The 21,350-nt window shown below is 44.3% G+C and overlaps 1 protein-coding gene across 1 annotated transcript in view; it reads right to left on the minus strand.

Moving 5' to 3' along the window:
* The window catches only part of CACNA1B (calcium voltage-gated channel subunit alpha1 B), a 259,780-nt gene that overhangs the window by 71,987 nt on the left and 166,443 nt on the right, over positions 1-21,350 (minus strand). The window contains 3 exon segments of the mRNA XM_065737625.1: positions 11,349-11,455; positions 16,056-16,123; positions 21,086-21,203. Coding sequence (XP_065593697.1) covers positions 11,349-11,455; positions 16,056-16,123; positions 21,086-21,203 — 293 coding nt within the window.

Raw genomic sequence — 21,350 nt, forward strand, 5'->3', positions numbered from 1 at the left:
AGTTAATGGCACTTTGCTTCCCAGCACTGCCGGTTTAATCAGCCACGTAATGCAGTCCTCACAATTTTGCTTTAGTAAATAATGAATGAAATCTGACTGCGAACATAATAATTTGATGTTAAAAATACCTACACATCAGATTGCGGGTATGAAGGAGGACTTTCTGATTACAGATGAAAGGGAATTTCCTGTTAAAATACAGTATCAATGGAAAATGGGATATAAAAAACCTTTCAACAACAGCAACAAAAGAAAAATAAAATCAGATTTTCTGTGCATACACTTGGAGCAGCTTTCTCCACATCTCAATTTTCCACTTGGAAGATACAAAGGCCGTGCATCAGCCTGGGGTGAGTGTGCACAAAGCAGAAGGCTTTATCTCTGCTTTGATAAAACAATTTCCTTCCAGGTGAGCTCACTGCTGGCGTCTCAGTGTGCTTTGCCCATGACCCAGCAGCTGGAGGCTGGATGCTTTAGCACCTTTTCTTCTTTATGAACCACGTTCCCTGCCTGGGCTCTCCTGGGAGATGCACTGCACTCTCCTATCAAGTGGTTAAGATGGTGCACATCACAGAAACACTATTATCAAGAACAGCAATGGGAAACGCTGCCCACTCCCTTCCAACACTACACTTGAATTTGATTTTGGTTTTATATATTAGATTTATATATATATATATATCATTTTCTCTGAACATATTTGTTTGTTTTCTTTTTTGACAATTTTCCTCCTAATATCCTTTGGCCTGAAATGCTAAATTCTGCATGTAGCCTGAGCAAAAGTTTGGACAGCTCTTGTGCTTCATTGCTGCTCCCAGGCGGTGTCCACAGGCATGATTTGATAAGAAGCAGAAGCCATTATATGCTGCTGCTCAGAATACAAAGACAGCCACCACCACCAGTTTTCATACAGCTCTGCCTATCCATGCAAAAGAGTCCTGGAATTCACATAGCAGAAGTTTTGCTGCTTTCACTAAGGAGGATGGAATAATTTCACTCCACCATAGTTCATCAACATGCATGCTGCTTCCTATGTCTCTAATAGGAAGCATTTTAAACAAGCACACCTGGGTTAAATCTAAAGACAGGCATTAAATTCTCCAAAAATCCAGTCTTGGGACATTTGTTTTTTAACTATGGTTGTTACTTTTCTCTCTCCTTGGCCTCCCAAACGTTCACATCTCCTTCTCTAGAGGACATTCTGACAGCTGTACCATAATCATGGAATCATTATGGTTGGAAAGATCACTAAGATCACCTCGTCCAACCACCCCACGTCTGTGACCGCTTTAGACCACGTCACTCAGTATGGCATCTCCCCATTTCCTGGACACCTCCAGGGACAGTGACTCCACCACTCCCTGTCAGTCTGTTCCCATGCACCACCACTCCTTCTGAGAAGAAATTTTCCTAAGATTCAGCCTGAACCTCCTCCAAGACCACTGCCTCTTGTCCTGTCACTGTTACCTGGGAAAAGAGGCAGACAAACTGTTATGGCCAAAGTCCCACTGTGAGCTCCAGCCTTTTGATAAAAACCAAGACAAAACTCATCAGGGATTGAAGTCACAGACCCTGCAACTGTATTGTAACAGTGGAACTAAAGCAGGTGACCCAGATATTGAAGATACAAAACCAACTGATAAGGATGAAGAATGATTTGGGTTCTTGGATGACAAGTGACAAATTTAACCTTTTTCATTTCCCTCTGCTTGCTATCAGCCTCTCTGCTGCTGTCCTGCTGGAAGCTGTTATGGTTGGTGTGGGAAAGAGCTACTCAACGAAAATCAAATTATGGTCTTCAAAAAAAATTAAATCTGTGGCAGGTGCAGACATTCAGCTCTTCTGGAAAGAAGAAAATCCCCAGTGTTTGCTCTATTTAGCATTCTAGAAAATGCCTGAAGAGCATATATTTATCATGACCAAGCTATGACTAACATCTCTGAACCCTATTAGAAACAAATAATAAACAATAGCAACACAAAGGAAACCCCAAATGCACCATTTGGGGTTTCATCACCCACTGTTATATAACGATGATTCACACGAAAACCCACTGTCCCATAACTCTTGAACACATTCAATTGGAAAAATATAACGTAATCTCTCACTTCGCTGTGCACTACCACCTATGTACATAGAAATTAGTTGCCAGGCTTCAGTATGGATTTTATGTATGTGTTGATTTAGTAAAAGAAGTAGAGCATGTCTGTATAAACTTCTCTTCGGTGAGTAAAAAATGGTCTTCATACCACTCGCAGTGCCTGAATCATAAACTTGTAGTATAAAATCTTGGAATTGGGATCAGAAAGGGGCTCACCTTGGGTTGTTTTTCTTTGGTTGGTTGGGGTTTTTTTGTTTGTTTGTTAAGGAATAGCTCATGTAGCTTTTCTTTTGCTTCTTACCCATTTATAATTTTCCCTCAAAGAGCAATCAAAGAAACAATATAGAAAAAAAAAATACCCTCCTGTATTTCAAAAGAGTTTTGACTAAGTTTTGTTCTTTCAAATGAATGGATTTGCAGATCTCAATTCTTGCTGCCATTGATGGCGGGAGGAATCTTCTGCCTCTTTAGCAACCTGGAGGAACACAACTGGGATTTTCTGTACCCTTTAAAAGCTTTTTTAAATGACAAAACTACTGTTTAACTTTCATCTTGCACAAAATTTCAACTGCTTCTCTATTCAGTACAGTTATAGTGAGAGTACAGATTGAAGGCCAGCCAGAACCAATACTAACCTTCACCCAGGGACAGGGGGTCCGTGGTACCTGCGAGTACCTGAGAGTTGTTCCAGTTTATCTATTTGAATTAAAAATAACAAAATACATTTCTAGCAATGACATTTATACTGAGTATATGAAACCTTTGGATTCTTTCACACTTCAGGGGGGCTCCACTGATGCTCAATAGCAGCTGGTACTTCTACATATCACATGCTGATGGAGCCTAGACATTGAGCCAAGAATTTTTGCAGGGAAAATGCAAAGGAAGTGCTGGGGATACCCACAGAGAAAAAAAAATGCACATGAAATTAAACTGTCAAAATGTCCACATTTTGCCTAGGATATTATAGATTACTGCCCAGACAGTGCACAGTATTGTTATAGACAATACAAATTGTATTTGCCTATACGTCAGGCACATGATTGAAGAGAGTCAAAGTGGCTTTACATGTAGAGAAACATGGTTTGAAATTTAGCTCAAGCTGTAGTCGTTTGCCACCTTGCCAGGGACAGAAAAGTGCAGTCAAAAGAAAGTGTCTTTAGGCAGCATACAATTGAAAATCCACCCCAGCAGAGACCCACCTACACATTTTTGCAGTGAAAATTCAAATATCAGAGAATGGATGCAAATCATAAGATCCAAGGACGCCTCCTCCTAATTTGCACTGTCTCCATCACTACTGGGCAGTTAGCAAAAGATCTCCATGACCATTGAATGTGAATAAATCCTCCTTCCAAGGGGATTCCAGCACCTGCAGTTTGCTTTAACAATTTAAGTGACAGGTCTGTCCCTGGAAGTTTGGAAAAGGAACAAAACTCCACTCTTTCAGATTTCATTCCTAGTTTGCAACCGTGGCCTTGGATTGGTTTGGTGCAACTTCAACTGGACTGCATCCAGGCATCAGAAAGGAAGGCAACTGGGTAGCATCTCTCCTGCATCACCACTTGAACCAAGCTCTCCATTCCTCCTCTTCACTTTCACTCTACCAAGTACAACGCAGGGCGAGAGGCTCAAAAGGCAGTACATCTTTCCCCATATCTTTCCCCCCCATGTGCTTGCCTGGAATTCCAGCAGCCAGGCAGTGCACTGAAGGAAACGAGCCTGAGATCCACCAGTGGACAAGGACAAGATGTTAAGAAGCTTGTGGAAAACTTTAGCTTCACCACGTCTTTGGCGTGCTGAACCCTATTATGGTGCACGTAAGGACAAACCCACAAGTGAACTGCACTTACTTGTCTCTCCAAAAGCATTAAAGAAGAAAGATAACATCAAAATAACTCAAAGCAAAGGCACTAAGATGGGTTGGTGAACAGCTGGTGACAAGTTTTGTCGTATTAGTCGGTGGGGAACGATGGTATATTCTACAAACCTGCACTGGTGTCAAAGCACACCTGTGATTCACAGCAAAGCCAGCAAGATTTGGTTGTTAGGAAGTGCGTGGAGTGAATGGAAGGTCTACCACTGTTTGCTCAAACACGGATACATAGGAGCTTGATGAGTGCCTCATTTTTGCAATATCTCAGGAAGGTCAGAGAGCGCAGGTGAAACCCATTCTCTCATGAGAATGAGTTTCCAAAGGGGTTTGGTCACACTTGGGCCCCAATTCCAGAAGTTTCTTTGAGGTTCTCCTCCAGCTTTCATTCATTTGAAGAGTGCACTCATGGTGGACACCTGTTCTCCTATTGAACCCTAAGTGCAAACACTGGTGGAACATCAAAGCCATCAGCTTAAACAGAGAACAAAGGTACAAGTGAGAATAAGATGAACCATCAAACAAAGGCAGGGGAGAGAACAGGGAAGATAATTAAGGAAGCAACAGAGGGAAATAATTAAGGGGTTGGGAGGACAAAGGAAGGGAAGGGGAGAACTCACAGTCAATATACAGAACACTACAGAGCTGCTCACGATCAAATCACAAGCATTACATGGCAATGTCGCACACTTTCCAGTCCTTCCACCACATGTTGGTCTGGAGGCTTTCCACAATGATGGGAATGATTTTTGGAAATAACAAGGTGGGGAGTGAAGGTGTCAGGAGAGGGGGAAAGAGGGAGGCTTATAAATATAGAGATCATAAATCCATTTACTGAATACCGTAACAGAGAGCAACTCACGGTGAATTTACGCTGGAGACTGACGAGCTGCGAGATACAGTACCTCGAGTTTGCTTTACAAAACTGCACATGCAAAAACAAAACAAACAAAGAAAACAAAAAGTGAGAAAAAAAAAAAGAAAGAAAGAAAGAAAGAAGAGAAGAGAAACTATAAGAGACATTGGGAAGAGACTCATACAGGCTGTGTTTTATCGAACGCAGACTGCAGCGTGCATCTTGGTAGGAGACCAGGCAAGCTTCAGAAAGTGTGGAAGCCAGAGACACACCACCTTCTAGTTAACAAGGAAACAACCGAAATGGAACCAAAAGGGAAACAAAAATTAAAAGGTGAACCAAAAGACACACAATGATATTAGGAATTTATGCCTCCATATGTTATACTCACACAATGAAATTCCTCTGCAGAAGCCATCTTTAGGACCTCAGGGCAGAGGCCTTTGTCGATACAGGTGGTGACTGCTGTTACAGCTGAGCTGCAAGTCATCAGTTCCAAGTGGGAGCAGGGTGCAAGGCTGCTCATTCCCACTCTGGCACTGTGACATGTGAAGAGGAAGCCTGGGAGCAGAGAAGAGCTCCAGCCAGGGGGAAGACCCTGGGCCATGCTTGGAGAACACAAATCCAAACCCAAATCCATCTGAGCCACAGCAGCTGGTGCCAGGCAACAACTCTTCCATCTTGCATTGGATCCTCTCTTCAGAGGCACCTACCTCTCTCCTCAACCAGGTGCAGGTATGTGACTGAGCTCAGGCTATCTGAATATGGCTCGCCATAGGCAGGGGACTGCATGCTATTCAAAGTGTGTTTCAATTCACATCTAATTTTGCAGATTCTCCTTCATTCGGTGTGTGCTTGTATAGGTGCCCTTACATGGAGGTGCCCCAGGCCATGGATGGAGCCCTGGGCAGCCTTATCTGGTGGGGGGCAGCCAGTCCAGGGCAGGGGGTGGAACAGGAGCATCTTTGAGATCTCTTCCAACCTGAGCCTATGATTCTGTGTGGGGGGTTCTGAATACAGAAGCAGCTGAATTACATGGAGTTAATTCTTTCGTTGGTAGGGGACCTACTCAAAACCAGGTTTCTAAATATCTTGATAGTTCTTGGCTTGAGATGCTAATTTTTCACAGTTGTAAACAATAATTTTTATAAATCTATGTCATCTGAAGAACTGTCTCAGATGGAGGAAGATAAAATCCCTTCACCTCCTGAATTTGTCATTTCAGTTGCAGCATTTTTTCCTTTAATCTTCGAACAACAAATGGTATCAAGCCAGAAGGTCCAATTAAAATCTAATGTTCTTTGGATGCCATAAGAGTAGAATTTTAAATATACATTTCCTTAAAATTACCAGATTGTCTCGAACAGAAGCTTTGGCCCAGGTGGAGTACATAACACAACCATCCTGAGGCCAAGAAAACGGCAGTGTAAAAGGCATTATTAAAGGTGTCTCTAAAAGTTTCACTTGGAGCAAACAATCCACTGCACGCTCAGATAAAGTATTCTGTCCAAGCTTCATTGTTTCTACACTTCGTGTCTCTACAGATCCTGGCTGCACAAATGCCTTAAGCATAGGAAAGGAACTTACTGAGCAAAACAGGTGGAAGAGCTGTGATAAAGGAGAACATCCTGGGCTGCTTTCATTTACCTGGGAGTCAGCACCAACACTGTGCAACACCTGTGGAAAGGTTGTTTTTAATTGCTGAGAGCAGCTCTTGACATTGCTGGGCGGAAGGCTTGCTTTTATCTTTGCACGTATCCCTGCCTCGTTTGGTGCAGTGCAGGGTGGAGGCCGTGCTGTGATGCTGCCAAATATCCTTGTAACTTGGCCAGATGGTGTTATGCAAGTCCTGCAGCATTCCAGGTTCACTCCTGGACTTTTTTGAAACCGACTAAATTTTCACTAGAATTGCAGAGTGAAAAGCAAAAACAAAGCCCCCTTTTCCAAGACAAAATGACTCGAAGACTCCAAGACAAAATGTACTTGAGCTTTGCTCGGTGCTACTTACCATGGAGAGGGGCACAGAGCAAGAGAGTGCCTTTCTGTGTAGCTGTTAGGGTCACCGTTACACCAACAGCAAGGGCAAAAAGGAAAGCTACCAGGAGGAATCACAGTACCTCACAGATCCACACACATCAGGAGAGAAGAAAGGGAAGAAGTCACACGCCAGCAAGAGAAAAAGAACACGTCTGCTAGTCTACGCACTATCAAACACAGGAACTGTCATTGGTGTTCAGGCATACTTCTTGCTGGGTTCTGTTGGGTACCAGCAGCCCAACAGGGATTTTGAAACAGACCACAGTATTCCCAGGACAAAAGGAAAACAAGGAGCCTCTGAGATGGAAAAACGTCCTAGAGAAATAAAGCAGCTCCCCCCTCCCTTTGTTCCCAGACCTGTACAAAAGGGACAGACATCTCTGAGAAGTCACTGTGAAGTGAAGTACCACCTCTGTTTGCTCTCACAGTTTGTTAATGAGTAATCAGCTCACCCGTGTTACCGGGCAGTATTTACCTGTAGGTGTACAATTAACACATCAGCTGCTTGGAACAAACGTGAGGAACCAGTAGAAAGCAGTCAGGACTAGAAGAGGTCTCTAGGGGTTGGTTGGTGCTGAACAGTATGACAAGTTTTGAAAAGTTGTAGTGGTCAGCCCTATAGGCAATGTTTAGCTCTGGTGCCTTAACACTCTCTACTGCTTCCTACAAAGTGTCATCCATCAGATCAGAGAAACTTCTCCCATCAAGAACTCCCACCCCATCGTTAATGCTTGGATCATTTCCTTGGGCCTGGTTACCACTATGACACAATATTACATAGAATTAAGAAATACTATGTGAAAAAAAAAAAGAGGCCTAGGTTCCTCTTAGCATGACTCAGACATGACTACATAGCAGGTTTCTTCAAATGTAGCATTTGCTTTCTGTTGTGAGTGCTAGCTTAAGACTATTCCCAGGGCAGGCCACTGGAAAATGCACAGGGATAAATGGATGTGGAGGCACTTTTAGCCACCAGTATGCTCCCTGGAGCAGCTGTGGGCAAGACTTGTGCTGGGCTTTGGGCTCATGAACTCTTCCACTGGTCTGCTGGCCCATGCCCATGCCATGTGTGCTTGGCGCAGCCCCTTTTGTACTGGACATTGGTGCAGCTCTGGCTGGAATAGAATAGGCAGGGTGTTCAGGCTCTGGGCTGGCAAAAAGGCAAGCTCACCTACAGAATATAAAACCATTTGCAGTGGAGTCTCTGCTGCCCATGGAAATCAGGCTGGCAGTGCTCCTTCAGTTGACACCTTGAGGTGCAGTGATCATCCTTTGCCCCGTTTTCCCTCCTCCTCCATTCTCACCACCAAGAAGGCTGCACCAATGGCTTGCTCCAAGACCCATCGATCCGTACAGCTGCTCAGTTCCAGAGGCTGAGTGGTTTCAACGTTGTACAGAACAGAGGGTCTTAAAGACAATGTTGGGCAAACTGGACAAACCCAGAAACTCACCTCCAGAAACAACAAACCAAGGAAAATGCTAAACAGAAAACAAAAGTCACAAAAATAAGAATGAAACAAAGGGCTAAAATTAAAACACAATAGCTTATGTTAAACAAATACTCCATTTTAAGCCAAACATTGCAACAGTGACAGAAACAATGTACCATCCTAGCTTTAAACCTCGGAAAAACACACATAAAACAAATAGGCCCATTCAGGATAGAGTTCACCAGGTGAAGAAAGGCACTGTGGTCAGAAAAATCCATTCGTGCAAGTCCTTTGGTGTAGAAGAGGACAGGCAACTTGGGAGCACACTGAATTAAGAGGTACAAGCCAAGTGCTGGTATAGTATTGAAATAAAGCACCTTGAGCCAGCTGCGAGATAGATGATACCTGGATGCTGCTGTAATGACTGTTTTATCAAAACAAACTCATTATACAGTAGTGCTTCACCACATATCAACCACCCAAACAATTCCTGGAGTTTTGAAGGTTCCACCTCAGACCCTCCAAGCAGGCTGACGCAGTAAATTAGCAACCAGGCTCTTAAGCCTAGGAAATAATATTTTGTAACTGATGCAGTAAACATTTCCCAGTGCTGAGCTGCTGAGAGGCTTAAACAGCAGAGGAGAGCAGCACAACCAATGCAGATGAACTGCAGGGACATGAGCACGCAAACCACAAGCGTGCTCTGTGATTGCATAGCAAAAATGCTAGAGGTGGAGGTTATGCTACAGAGTATGCAACGGCCTTGAAGGAGGCTTAGAGGAAGGTGTACTCCCACAGTCCTTGATGTGGGACTGACCAAGGAAAGAAGCAAAATAGCAAGCACAGCACTTCAGTGAAACAGCAGGATGAGCAGGAGGACTTTCACCAGCCTGATCCCCAGGGCAGCTTTAGCACCTCTGCAGGAGGTGAACAGGCGTGCTGGGACATGAATATCATTGACTGAAGAAATGTAAGTCATCGTGCCCCTTGTGACTCAGCACCTGAGAGATCCAGTTTTGTTGTGGAAAGCAGAGAAAATGATGATGTTCTCAGAATATTGACTCATGATACAGATGCCCATTGCTGTAGAAACTCCTTTTCTTGCATTTTGAAAATAGAATTGAAGTAGAAAAACCATAACCAGTATTCCTTAGGACAAACGCATAGTATAGATCCAGAAGTGGGTTTGCAGCTGGACCAGTGTGTCAGTCTTTTCCCTGCCCTGCTCACCAGTTACCAATTAAAACGGTTATCACTGCTATCTCCTGAAGGCAAAGCACAGCATCATACCATGAAAAAAAAATAATCAGCTGAAACCAGGAAAGGGTACCCAATTTCCACAGGGCTTTGCTTTTGGCACTGATATTCCTGTGTGCCAAGAACCCTATTTCCAAGCATGCCCTGCACCTTTTCACTCTCCATGGTGTTGTGCCATTCATGGTACCTCACACCAAAGCCATGGTGGGATCCCATCAGCACATCCAGGCTTGAATCACAACAGAGTTTTGATTTGACAAGTCTTGTTGTCAGCACAGCATGTGCTATCCCTTCAGGACATCAAGTGAAGAAGTAACAGGGTACATCTAGCCGTCAACCATGAGCCCCCGTCGTCAGCCCTACTGGGCTGGGTAAGGGTATTTAAGGCATCAGCACTGCAAACCCTAAAGCTGTAGTTGCTGTCTCTCTTTGTTTTTTCCCTATGGATTCATTTCTATATTAAATATTGCTTTGGCATGCAGTCATTAAACATCTTTTGGATCATCAGTCAGCAACCCATCTATCTGTATATCTAAATAAATCTCTATTTCTCTCTCACAATACACCTAGCTTCTCCCTTGCCTTCTGTGGGTTATTATCCATATGACTGTCAACCTATTGACTTTCTGCATGGTTTTTTTCTTCAAAAAACAGCTCAGCATGCTTTGCAAGTGCCCATATAAGCACCTCACTGGCACCACAGAGAGATAAATAGAAGCCAAAGGACATTTGTTCGTGGATGGCCTCCAATACAGCACGCATGATAAGGCCACGGTTCGTAGATGTGGAAGGAACAGACTACACTTCCACATCACTTGTAGGCACAAACACCTGCTTGTACACATGGCAGGATCTGGGCCAATACAATTCCAGGCAATAAGGATCAGAAATTCATAACTTCGTACTCAGTTTCAATTTCGGACACTAAAATGGCCCTATGATATAGAAAACCAGGTGAAAACCTGGTGAAAAAGTCAAGGAACAAGGTTAAGAAACTGACAATGTGGTGTGAAATCTTAGCTCCATTAGAGTGCTTTTTCTGGTTTCTAAGAAATCTTCACGCACACTGTACTGCTGATTAAAAATAGAAGAAAGTTAGCATTATTATCTTATGCTATAAAATAATAGCTCCAGGAAATTCAACAGAGAACAAAAGCAAATGTCCTTGTGTGACTTCTTGTCTAGACTGAACAGGAAATCATTGTAAGAAAAGGATTTTATTCAAAACCAACAAACAGACATGGCATAAATAGGAGATGATTAAAGCAGTAATTGCAAAATAAAATAGGAAGAAGATGGTCAAATTAACATTATTCTTTGCCTTCATGTATAACAAACTGGCTCCATTTGGCTCATTGACTATGATGAAGTGGATTAAATTCCCCCTAAAAAAGGGTCCCTTGGGACAGCTTTACGCTTATCACACAGTTTTAATATAATATTTGTACACACACCTCCCAGAATTACAAATCTGAAGTGAAACAGATGTTAACACTTCACCTGGTGAAATCTACCCTAGGACAGCTTAAAAAAAATCCTTCTAAAGCACAGTTATAACAAGGCAAAAGATGAGACATTAGAAAGAAAAAAAAAATAACAAACTGAAGGAAGTTCTGCAATCCATGGTTAAGAGATCAGCACAGAAGTATTCAGTCAACCTAAAGCCCTGTCAGTAGCAGATGGTATAAAAGCATTCACAGAGTACTACAGGATGCTCCAGTTGAACAGACATAGAACGACACTGCAAAACAGAAACCACAAAATAGAAGTCTCAAATACTAAAACAATGCTTACGCTGCTATGGAAATGTTTGCTGCAGACATGGGGCTGACTTCTGCTACTTCCTTGGCCTTCTGCAGGGCGAGCTTCTGGTTGGTGGCTTCCTCCATCTCCTCCTCATCCTGGTGCAGAAAAGCAGAGAGATCAGAGCCTGCATCATGCAGCGACTGCATGTAGAGTTCCCCAAGGCATGAGTGCTATGTGACTGGCTCTTCTGTGCTGTGAGAAAGTGGAAATCCATTAAAATAAGGCAGCATCTCATAACTTCTTGCAATGACCTCTAGGTAGGGTTTCGCTCTCCGCACAGAGATTGGGAGCAAGGTTTGGTCAAGTGCTCAGTGCACTTCTACTGAGAACACGTCTCCCTTGTGAAGCTGTCCTACCTCTTCCAGGTTTCTTCTTATCACTCAGGGAGAGATTTGAGCAGAACTGTGACACCTCTGGGGTACAGGCAGCCCCATTCATCTCACATTTACATGTGCAAAAACATTCAGAAGCCTACATCCTACCAAAGCCTTCTGTATTCCATGACTCCTTGCCAACATGACCTACGTGAAGCAACAGGCTCAACAGACAACAAGGGGTTTGACTGACCCTGCTCACACCAGTTTTATCCCAAATACTACCACAGATTCCAGTTGTATTGCTGTGGGCATAGTGCATGAAAACAGAAAGGAGAAGACAGATTACAGTGAAGCAGATTGAAGGAGGAGCTGAGCACAGCTCATGGTCATGTTTGTGCAGTCTACATATCTCACAGATCACCTATGAGGATTTTTATTGGGACTGCGAGTTCCTGCAGAGTAGAACTGTGATTTGTTTCCTCCCACTTGCTGTAATTACAAGAGAACAGTGTTTAAAATCAAACCACAGGATCTTTAGCACTGGAGTGATTACAAAAGACAAAACAAACGGCTTCCCATTCAACTCCAGTAGTTACATGGGCTGAATTTCCTTTGAACTTTCTAGCTAGTTAACTTAGATAGGAAAATCAGGCCAAAGTACAGATACTATGGCAACATCCACACCGCTGTTCAGGGAACAACCACATATCAAGATGAGAGCAGTCACAGGCTCCTTTGTCAAAGATCATATATCTGCATCTACTCTTCAGAGGTAAACTGTGAAATAGCTATGTTTAAAATAATGAAAAACAGCAGTAAGACATCCAACTTTGAAATAGGAAGGCATGTAGATTTATCATAGAATCGTTTGAGTTGGAAGGGATATTTAGAGGTCTTCTAGTCCAACCTCCCTGCAGTGCACAGGGACCCGTCCTGAAAGCCTCACACATAAATGTATTCTCACTCTGATTTTGGTGTTATTTGCTTAAACTGAATTCATTTGGAGACTTTAATGACAGGACAAGAGGGAATGGCCACAAGTTGTGCCGGGGAAGATTTAGGTTAGATTTGAGGAAACATTTTTTCTCTGAAGGAGTGGTCAGGCACTGGGATGGCCTGCCTAGGGAGGTGGGTGAGGCACCATCCCTAGCGCTGTTCAAGAAGCGTTTAGATGAGGTGCTGAGGGATTTGATTTAGTGGTTTAGTGGGTAGGGATGGTGATAGGAGGATGGTTGGACTAGATGATCTTGTAGGTCCTTTCCAACCTAATGTATCTACGAATCTTTAGGAGGAAAAAGAAACAATAGGTAATCCGTAAAAAAAAAATAAATCCGTCACCGTTACAATTTCAAACTTTTCAAATTTTCCAAGTATTAACAGATCCATGACAACAATTCTGACTGTAGTGAATAAAGAACGAGACAGGCCACCAACTGCCTTGCTGAAGCCTTACACCAAGTCGGCGGTCAATACTTCTCAATGGCTGACTTCCAGTAAATGTAGTGATGGTTTGAAAGCTATCTGTAAATCAAGGCTATCTGCAGAATGTGAATACTTTGGGAAATAGATTTCCCAAAGAGGAGTCTTCTGGGGTTTTCCTTTCAGCAGGCACCTTCAAGCTGTTTCTTCCCTTGGGGATTTTTCAGGGCTCTTTATTTTTGTCCACCTAAAGCTCCGGGTGCAGATTTTACTGTCTTTTTAAAATTTCTAGCTTCTATTCTAATCTCCCCAGCACATCCATAACAGCAATATATTCGTTGTCACAAAGGCAGCCATCCGTAACTCAGAACAAGCACACTCTTTAGCAGATGACTGCTTAATAATATTTCTGCAGCTCCTTATACACAGAGATCTGTGATCACTTCACAAATGTTAATTAATTCCCTTCCTGGTACGTGTGCTGCAGTGTCTCAGGGGGCATGGGCTCATCCTGCTCTGTCTGAAGCACACAGGGGTGATGGTGCATGACTGAAGTGAGCTCTGAACTGTGACATCAGAGTCACCTCTGGGAGCTCCGTCGTCACCTCATTGATAAAGACACTGCCTATAGGGACAAAGAAGCATAAGCAGGAGCTGAGTGCTACATCTTCATCAGAATCATAACCCAGTTCATCACATGGGTAAAGCCTGGCTTTAAAGATTATTTGCATAGTTAACATCCAATTAAAGACCTCTCTATTGGGTTGGAGGAGGAGTTTCCATGATTGCCACTCTCTCGTCTTCAATCTATAATTTCTGGGGAATTCTGGTCTATTTTTATGTAAAATTCACACCTCCCTCCTGCTGTCTGTTTTTGTCCAGCCTTCTCCAAGACTGCATGAAGCAGAGATCAGAGAACGTACCTGGAGTTTTCAGATGTTTAGGAAAGCAGAGGGCTTCCCTGCTCACCCACCCGTGACACCTTCCCCCCCCAAGATGAAGGATGACATAGAATCCTAGAATCATAGAACAGCTTGGGTTGGAAGAGGCTTTGAAGATCATCTAGTTCCAACCCCTTTGCTGCAGAGTTTTTGTGTCATGCTGTGTCACCAAAGAAGATATTGAAAGTAAATTTGGGGAACAATTTCAGGTTCTACTCTGAATTAGCAAGCAAGAGGAAAAACCTGCCAATACATAGGGGAAAAAAAGCAGAGAGCAGCCAGCCTAGAGAGATTTGAGATTGCTCTGAGAAATGTAGAAACAGTGCTAAGAAAGTTTGAGCTGCTGCAAAGTCAGAGCCAATGTAGAAAGAACAGAAAGACCCAGGAATGGAGGGGCAAAGGCTAGAGAGCAAATTTTTTACATACTCAAAGAAAGAAGGAGATAATTTTTTGCCAAGATATGTTACTCCAAGTACCAGTGAGTTTTTTAACAGCCTTTGGATGATCGAGTGAATACAGCTGCATCTCTGGTACTGCCTGGTACAGATCACAGGGCTCAACAAAGGTGACCAAGTAAACGTCCCAGAGTCACAATAAAGGAAATCCAAATTCACATCCAGAACTGGGAATGCCAATTGAAATGCTTCAGTCCTGAAGTTTCCCTGGGAAGCTTTCTGCCTTTCCGAAGTAGAGGCAGGTGCAAACCTCTTATGGTTTTCCCACAGTATATGCAGCACTGATCTTGATTAGTTTTACAGCATAAATGTCAAGAATGTCTCCTGAGATCAACTGACTCCTGAGTAACGTAACTGTAACTCCAGGCAATTTTTGGTTCTGCATGATCATATTTACTTAGCAATAAATCTCTCATTCTCCAGGTATCCTATACAATTGAATTGCTTTTATCTTCTTCCTCTGCTTTCGAAAGCCCTAGATATATATATATATATATTTTGGATCATAAGTAAAATTAAAGCAAAAAAAAAAAGATGTTTCTCAAGAAGCTTTATGATTTTGCAATGCTGCTTAATCCATCAATATTTAATTATGCTTTATAAACATAAACAAAGTCAGGTTTCTAACCCCTCCAGTCAGCTGCTGAAATATTCAGAAGAAAGCGCTAAAAGGATTAAGAAAGAAATAGGATGAGCATCATTACTCACGTATACAAGCAAAAGTTTGTAAAATATAGCTGCTAAGGTAAATACAGTGCTTTTGCAATAGCAGTCATTGGCGTGGGGCAATGGGATGTGCACATCCACCTCCACCTCAAGAGAGCAAGGGAGAGGTGTGCAAAGCAAGCCTCGTGCTGCCTTGTGATCATCGCTGAGTACACCACAGCGAGGAACCAGAAGTGTGCAATAACATAAACACAAACTGCAGCACTTGGAATCCTTACTGTGCAGTACAGAGGCTGTACTTTTTGTTTCCATAGGGAATGCTCAATAGCATTCAGCAGTTAGCACTTCCAGCTCGTGCCAGGACCCAGCTTTCTGCCTGTGCCATGCCTGGGATTGTTCTGCACCTGCTGGGAGGTGGGAAGGTTCTAACATTTTGGCTTTAAACTCACAGTGGCCTCTTCAAATTCTTTTTCCAGAGTTGACTGGAGAATACCAATTCTTGGATTCAAACTCTACAGTGTACGAAGCACCAGCATGAGACAGCAAAGGCAGCAACACACCACCTGTGTCTCCCCATGCCAAAGCCTTAGACACACAACAAGTCAGCCAAAACCCATTAATTCTTTCGCCTCTGCTCTTGAAAAAAGCAAAAGCTACAGAAGTGTGCACACCTCCACACAGCAGCAACGTGAGCAATGCCTGCTGCCTGCTCTGGCATGAAGAATATGAAACTGCAGAAGCAAGCCTCCAGAACCAAACAAAACTGAATGAGATCAGACCTCTGGGTTCTTATCGGCAGTGTAAATTGGCACACAGAGGTACAGCATGAAGGGAAATCTCTGCTTTAGGTCCAGCAGCTGTGCTCCGAGTTTAAAGAACCAAAAGTCTGGTACTTACCTTGGTCAACTCTTGGGCATTGGCCAGATTGTCAACAGCGATGGCCAAGAAGACATTCAGGAGAGTATCTGTTGGGAAGCAGCTAAGGAAAAGCCTTCACATAGCAAATAGAGAAAATAGTTCGTCTTCTCCTACCACTACAGCCCTCTTTCTCCACTTCCAATCATGCATTATGTTACTGGTGGACCCCTTGCACCACCGCTTTGGTGTCCTCATTTCTAACTCACCAGCATGTGCTGGACACACAGCTGACTTCACCAGCACACAAGTCCTGAGGGGATACACACACCCATACACATTAACAGAACAACCAGTAGCTCCTGGAAATTGGCCATTTTAAAGACCACATTTGCACATAGCTGCATAAAGGCATTGGGTAACCTGAAGAAGTTGAGCTGTGATCAGTGCTGTGCCACATGCCACTGGGAGGAACTCTCATGGCATATCATGGCAGGGTGGGTATGACAACCACCACGAGCATCCTCTCTCCTTAAAGCTGCAGTCCCACAGGGCACAGTGATGGCCAAGCCCGTTAGCCCAGCCCCAGCTAATGCACCCCACCAGCACATGGGCTGTTAATCTGCCCACTGTGCCCAGCCCAGCTAAATAACTGCCAGTGCTCACACTAGCCTGGTGATGCCTGCAAGAACTGTGTCATTATCATTTAGACATCACATTTCCCTATAATTATTAATTCATTCGCTATTCTCACTTTTCCTCTTAATGATTTCAGCAATTAATTGGCTCTTCGTATGGAATGTTTCATTGTTGTTATTCTACTTATGTGTCTGCAAAGCAGCCACGAAGAAATTGTAAATCAGACTTCTCTGCATACAACATGAGAGCAAGCAAATCAAATCCAAGTCTTAACCAGAGCTCAAGAAGCAAAAAACCCCATTTGCTCACATACACTGCTGGTGCCAGGACCCCATGGCTGTGTAAAGCTATGACTGCCGCCCTAAATATGAGCACACATGGCTTTTAAGCTGATCTAGTGTATTTACCCTCTGATGATTCACAAGGCAACGCACTGCTCTTGCATTCGTACTGTGTTAACCTTGCCAGAGCTCTACATGAGCCTGGCTCCAGCAGCACCGTGGTTGTGAGCACTGCTGGCTGCACACTATCACCTCACATCAGTACAGCTTCAGGACGCTTCCCAGGGCAGCCAGGGACCAAAACTGGCCCATACTCCCAGCTCAAGGCTTCTTGGCTTTCCCCCTCAGGAGCCCTCAGAGAACCTTTCAGGCCTCTCATTCCCACTGAAGTGCCTCCAGAGCCTAAACGCTGATCAAAACCCAATCCTCTGCCTGGGCCAGTGGAAGTGGGAGCAGTGTGTAATCCTTCAGGATGTGTCTGCATCCTGCAGGGAATGGGACACGGGCTCCTGGGTTTTCTCCGGGAATCCATCAGGGTTTAACCACAAGTAGCACGGGATGGAGAGTTTTACCGTGCAAAGTTCATTCCATGGGGACAGCAGGAGCTGTGAAATGTGATGCACATCCACTGTGAGGGGTATGGGGCAGGAGCTCCTCCTCCCACTGAGCCCAGCAAATGAAGAACAAGAAAGGAAAGATGATAACCAAAATGATCATCTCCCTCCCGCGTTGGAGTGAAAGCTCAGACAACTTTTCATTTGCAAAGATGTCCACGTCTCCATTTCCTTTTAACTGGTGTCTGGACGAGGGGTTTTGATATTGGAAATGCCTCCAAGCCCCCGGCTGGAGGAAAGGAATGCCTCATAACAAAATAGTCTTCCTACCCCTGCCTCCTACCTGCACATGCTGAAAAAGCCTCGTGTAACATAATCAGCCACTGGAAACATAATTATTTTGGGGATTTTTTGTCACGTCAGGCTGTTTTGATTAATCCAGTAGATGCACTCTGCTGGAATTGAATGCTTCTTCCCCCAAAGAAGGTCCCTCTGCCCCTTTTGCAGAGCTTGGGAACTCCCAGACACCAACCAACCTCCATCTCCAGGCTGTGCAGCCTGACCAGATGCTGAGCACAGCTCTGCATGCTGGAGCACAGTGCAGAAAGCAGCCAGTGACCAGGCCTGGGGAGGGTGCATGAAGCATTAACTGCTTTTCATTTGAGGCTTTTCTGGAGATTTGTTAATTATTTTTTTCTCCTTTTTCTCTCAACAGATGTACCAATTTATCAATTTACTGCATAACAGTGAAGAAAAGCATGGTGTAATTTCCTAGAAAATGAGCCAAATCCCTCTGTCACTCCAGCCACACTGCTTCCATTAAACCATTTCAGACACAGAGGTCTGGCTACGCACACACTCTCAGCCAAAGAAATCTGACTTAGAAAACCAACATTTCTAGATCTTTTCATTGCAGTGTGCTTTGAAAATACAGATGCATAGAATCATGAAGGTCGGAAAAGACCTCTGAGGTCAAGTTCAGCTGTCCATATCAACAGATTCAAAGAAGCAATTGAGCCACAGTGAAAGCAAATGAAGCCAGCACCCTCCCTTGCTTCTCCCTGACATGAAACAATTACAGAGCCCACATCAGTTTGAAGAGCAAAGGAGGAATTCATGTTAAGTCCCATGTTATAGAAGGAAAGACATTTCACGTTAAGTCAGTCCATAACTAAGCCAACCAGCAGTGCAGGATCGCTCTGTTCTGGGCTGCCAGGCTCCAGCTCTTGGTGGGAAGGGGAACCCAAGGCTCACACCCGCACTGCAGCATCGACATTAGCGGCTGTTTTACTTCCCGCAAAAATGCAGTTCTGCTGTTTTCTGGCAAACTGAACTTTATTTTCAGACCTTCCTGCTTATGTTTTGACAGCTAAGAATAACGTTAAGTCCCTGGTAAGTCACACAGTTCAGCTTTCCCCCTGAGATAAATGACTGCCTGCTGCTTGCTCTCGTAACCACGGGGATAGCGCTGACCTTCCTGCAAACCTGCTTGAAATACCAGTGTGAGCACTCGTGGGCTTAATGCTGCAACTCCCACAGTAAACACACAAGGATTTAACCCCCTGTCTTCTGCTGCTCCCTCTCACTGTGCTTAAATGCCAATAGAGTTGTATGTGGGGTGCAGAGGAGCTCTTCCAAACCGTGGAAGCAACTGATCCCCTCAGACGAAGTCTTGGCTGCTGCAAGCAGAAGCAAAAGCCGAATCCATGGCAGTCACAAGAGGTGAGCGGGTCCTCTCTGCATCCATGTGAACAACCCCTGCTGTCTTTCAAAGGTAACTGAAGTACAAGGGAGAAGACCTCTCTTTCAAGTGAAGGGGCAAGAAAGGAATGAATATCCTCTTCTTCAACACTGCTGTATCCTAGCTGCTCTAAGGTTAAAAGTCTCTCTCTCTCTCTCCTTCAGCCTTGCTGTCATGCCTGATTACGACTTAATCTCATTTCCAAATGCCAAGCCCTGAGGACAGAGAGCAATCCCAGCTCTCCATTGACCCACTTTTCAGACGCCTCATGTTTCTGGAAGGAGCACGCTGGGGGGGTGCTGGAGCATAGCTGCTGAACCAGCCCACGTGTCCCAGCTGCTATTGCTCTGGCAGCACACATTAATGGCACAAACCCCACAGACAGCCCTCTGGGGCACGCACAGCTCGCACGCTGCCTGCTCTGCTGTTCCCTGCCACAGTTCCTCATGCCAGCAGAGAGATTTCATGCAAGGCAAGGGGCTGAGCCCTGCTTCACAGTCCATGGGCTCTGATGACCCATGTAACACAGCTGGCTCGTGGTCACCCTGCTGGCCACCAGAACACACATGTCTTTCTCTGCAGGGCTCTTCTCCAGCAGGGCAGCCCTCAACCTGTACTGATGCATGCCATTATTCCTCCCCAGGTGCAGAACTCCACACTTGCCCTTGTTGAACCTCATCAAGTTCTTCTTGGCCAGCCTCCCATCCTGTCCAGATCTGCTGAATGGCAGCACAGCCTCAGCCCACCTCACTGTCCACTCATCTATCTCATCCTTCCTAAACTTACCTATGAGGAAGTTATGGGAGTCAGCATCAAGAGCCTTGTTGAAGTCAAGGTATACGACATCCACTTCTCTCCCCTTATCTAGCCATCTGTTGCTCAAGCAGAGCTGAAACACTCAGCTTTTTATTCCTTATTACAGTACAAACAAGGCAGACATACCACCTGGTATATGCAGACATTATTCAGGTTTCCATTTTTAAGGCTGCTGTTTGACACTGCACGGCTTATCACTGCAGCCAGTGAACATCGGGTACCAAGGAACATGCAGCTAGCTAACATGAGCTATGCTATGCAACATCAGCCCAACAGCATCTCCACCACAAAACAGAGAGCGTGCTATCACAAATCCTGTGCTCTGCAGGCTCTCCAGTCCCACCAGCCATTAGGTCTGAGGATCACTTTGCTTGGTTCTGTATACAACACAGCCTCCTGCTCCAAGTCCTTGCTCTGGGTGACAGCTGCTTCCAGCAGACACCCTGGGGCACTTCTGTAGGACAGACTCCCAGATTCCCATTGCTCTCAGCAGATTTTCATGACAAAGCAAAACAAATGTATTGCTTGTCTTGAAACACAACCAAATGCTCCCAGAGCCCAAAATTCAAGAGTTAGACTTATGATTTAAGTACTATGTGGAGACAAGACATTTTCAAGCATTTGAAGTAGCACAGCTGGTTAAGCTGTCATGGCACCAAGAGACTGGAGCCCAATTTATGTGCTAAACCAATTTCAACTTTCTCTGCCTGGTTTAGTGCAAACTATCCATGAAGATAATCAAGGTAGAGATGTCCTGCTTTGGCTTGACTTCCATTATTTTTCTACAACATAAACAAACTAAAATTGGACATTCTTAATCCAAATCCATGAAAACTAAAATGAACAAAGACATTGCCGTCAGAAATGTGACACCAGGACAGCTTGCCTGCTACTCTTAGCTCAGGTGCTGTAAGGAGGGAAGCCATTGCAAAGATCTGGTTTTAAAAGGTGCACGGTTGGGGTGGGTAGGAAAAAAAAACTAAATTAGATGTTTTTGGCACCCTACAGTGGGCACTAAGATGAAGCAGTGTGCAAGGATACAGTTACCAAACAACGTCAGGACAATGAAGTAAATGGAAGAGAACATCCCCGAGTGGACACCGCCCTGCGACTCTATGCCATGGTACATCACTGCATTCCAGTCCTCCCCAGTCAGGATCTGCATAGAGAAATTTGAGAGAGAAGAAAATGACACAAAGGGAAAACAAAGAAGGTACAGTGTGGGGGAGCAGAGCAATTGAACACAATCCTGGACTGGTCTCTGCTGGGGAAGCAGATGAGCACGTTGGCGTGGCAGGCTGTGGAG

Source organism: Cyrtonyx montezumae, unplaced genomic scaffold, assembly GCF_038088225.1.
Source record: "Cyrtonyx montezumae isolate F1298 unplaced genomic scaffold, pur_monq_1.0 scaffold_20, whole genome shotgun sequence".
Lineage (NCBI taxonomy): Eukaryota > Metazoa > Chordata > Aves > Galliformes > Odontophoridae > Cyrtonyx > Cyrtonyx montezumae.